Source organism: Vitis riparia, chromosome 7 (genome assembly GCF_004353265.1).
Source record: "Vitis riparia cultivar Riparia Gloire de Montpellier isolate 1030 chromosome 7, EGFV_Vit.rip_1.0, whole genome shotgun sequence".
Taxonomy (NCBI): Eukaryota; Viridiplantae; Streptophyta; class Magnoliopsida; order Vitales; family Vitaceae; genus Vitis; species Vitis riparia.
Window position 1 is genome coordinate 4102469 of NC_048437.1, and position 3109 is coordinate 4105577.

Here is a 3109-nt window from a genome sequence, read left to right on the forward strand (position 1 = left end):
AGCCATTTGTCGGCTCCACCACTACTTTCTTATATAGCAGTGTTGTTTCATAATACTTAAAATTAGTTTTTGTTTGGATATATTTTTTATTTTTTAAAAGTAATATTTTTTATATATAATATGAAAGTCCAAGCCAAGATGGCCTGACCCGACCTGACTTCACATACCTGGGTGTGTCGTATTCCTAAGAACTTGTTTCGTTTTGAGACATTTTGGGTGTTGGAGTGCTTGCTATTGAAGCTCCTCTTTATGATCTATTTTACATTTTTTTTTGAATTGTTTACCTACATTAGAGTATAATGCTGCTCCATTAGAAGTCCTTTATTGGGCGTTCATATGCTTGGTCATGTTTTCCGTACAATCTAGAATTGGACCATTGTAGGTTTTCCCCAACAATTGCTCCGTTAAGTAGTCATGCATGCTACTCCAAAAACCCCAACTGAACTCAACTTGAATAACAATATCATTTTTCCTTAATTGAAATTGAAATTGCTCCGAATTAACTACGTACACTAATTAACTTGTTTTTCTGAGCCGAGTAGAGACTCGGGGACATTGTTACTCTGTTGGGATTTGGTGTGGAAGGAATAAAGCTGAGGATCCCAAGCGAGTAGCATTGACATAATCTTGGGGTCCATGAGCTGATACACCTGGGACTATGAGTCCCAACACCCTGAAGGCTCTGAGGAACCATCCTTCTGTATAGTCCTTTCCTTTTGAGTGGCCAATAATGAAGCTTCTTATCAACTCCCACACGGCATTCATGGTCTTGGGTATGGCCATCAATGGAGAGAAGTAGTTCTTGTTTGGTTCTTCTGCAACAATCTGTAAACAAGGGACAATGCCAGTCACTTCTATGAGTTATGTAGTCTTTTTTAAATTATGCAACTTAAAATAATTCTTGAATTATTACTGATAAGCCAGAAGCTTACCTTTCCTTCGTAGAAGCTGTTATAGTAGAGGCATGTTCCAAAGTGCTTGAACATAAGCGCCTTGTTATCGTAGGGCAACCTAGGCACCAAATCGTTACCATAAACAAACCTGAAATATGGAATATTGTGCTCTTTAAGCTGCTCTGTCGTGAACTCCCCAAACTTCGGATCGCCAACCCGGGGTTGTCCAAATGTATAAACGCCCCGCAGTCTCTCCAACATCCATGTCTCCTCGTGCAATGCCAAAATTGCCGGAAAGAGGATTGCCAGTGCCGCCCCTAAGCTGTGACCAGTCACTAAAAATTTTGTTTGATCGTTTGCCTGCAGGCGTTCCCTCAGCATTTCCCTAATGGCATAGTATGCCACCGGCGGGTGACTATCATCCTGTTCAATTTCCTTAGGCCAACCTAGGTTTTTTTGTAGGCCTAGAGCTTTCATAAATCCCCCATGAATCTTTCCCACACCCGGGATTTCATACCAAGAGATATCAAAGTCGGTACACCATGCATCTGCATCGAATGATTCAGTACCTCTGAAGGTTACAATAATTGTATCGCTGTCGACAGTTTTATCATGAAGTACGAATGCTTGTGTCGTAGCTTTATCTTGATAATCTGAGAAACAAAGGAATACATGAGAATGAAATTAATCTAGGGTTGTCTTCACACAAGTCCAAGGACGAAACCATGGCAATTGTATAAGAATAAGATTTTCTTACCATTCCAGAAATCAAAAGATCCCAAAAATTCCATCTGCAAAATCATCATAAATTTTATATCAAGGTCTCGATAACTCAACAAAATCTCTCCCAAAATGCGATTTTTCCATCCAGAAGGCCTCTTATAAGTTATGAAAGTGGTACCTTGGATGGCCTATACATCTTTCAAAGGTGCATATATCAAATCCAATCGCGAAATCGAAAAAATAAAGGCAAAAAGTGGAAACCATTGTACCTTCCATTGATCTTCCACTGTAGTTTTGATAAAGGCTTTGTTTTCATAAGATATCTTAGAAGACATCATAGTTAGTGCTGCATAATATTTGCTATCTCCTGGTTTGATGCTTTCATCTAACTCCACTCGCTTGTCTAGATGTCCATTGAACGATGAGAAAGTCGGCGATGTTTTGTCCGGCCACTGGATATTCCCTACACAACAACATTCTATTCATATTTAGTCTTTGAATAGACAAACAAAATTAATGGATTTTGTTGTACAAACCCCATTAAAAGGCTTCATTTAATGTCAAAATTAATTAACCTTTTGTCCTTGGATATGCTTGAAATATAGAATATCAATGCAATTCATGAGGAAAAACCAGGAAGTCTGAGCTGTAAAGAAGAGTAATGATTTTAAAAAGGCCAAGTTGATCACATGGCTTAAGGTCAATAACAAATAAAAACTCCATATAATAGTACTTTCCCGTGACAAATCCGTACGCATGGCTAGCTACATGTCCAATATACAGAACGAGATGGTAGATATGTCTAAGCATGATTAGAGAATTTGATAATAAAAAATAAAATAAAAAATCAATCCAGATCATGGAGATCAATAATGGAATCACTGACCTCTTAAGCAATTGAGCAAGAGCATGCCAAAGCCGCCATTAGCGGAGGAAAGGTTCAACCCCGTCTCAAACGCTGATCCAAACCATGACAATGGCTTTGCCACAAACTGCAGAAACTTTTGTGCCGAGATGGAGATGAATATGATCCATCTACGCTCGAAATTCGACTCAGCTCCCTCTTGGCAGTCTACAAATTTTCTCTTCTCTATGTCACCCGGGAACAAGATGCGAATGAGTTCATAGAAATTCAATTTCTCCGGTTCCAACAATATGTAGTCGGTGGAGAACTCCTTGTTGCAATCGCCAGTAGCCATGGCAAGGTTGCTGCAAAAAGGAAAGAAGAATGTGGGATAATGAGAGAATTTTTTTCTTGCCTCAACCCAACCCTTGGAAGCCATATTTAAAAAACATGAGCCTGCCTACATTCACTTAAAAAACTAAAATAAAATAAAATTGTAACGAAACGTTGGCGGCTTCGTGATTATCTTATCTTTGATTTATTAAATAGATTTCACGCGTATATCCACATCTTAAGGCAGTCCACTTGCCATACTCTAATCATGAACTATTTGTAACTTGTTACTCTATCTTTTTGACTTGGCTTCTCA

At 38.7% G+C, this 3109-nt stretch overlaps 1 protein-coding gene across 1 annotated transcript; it reads right to left on the minus strand.

Moving 5' to 3' along the window:
- Positions 1-440: 440 nt before the first annotated feature.
- LOC117919045 lies at positions 441-2875 on the minus strand. The gene is made up of 5 exons (XM_034836088.1): positions 2503-2875; positions 1886-2079; positions 1651-1684; positions 933-1546; positions 441-825 (listed from the first exon to the last, which is right to left on the minus strand). Exons 1-5 carry the CDS (start codon positions 2813-2815, stop codon positions 559-561), a joined length of 1422 nt encoding a protein of 473 aa, XP_034691979.1. The 5' UTR covers positions 2816-2875; the 3' UTR covers positions 441-558.
- Positions 2876-3109: the final 234 nt, after the last annotated feature.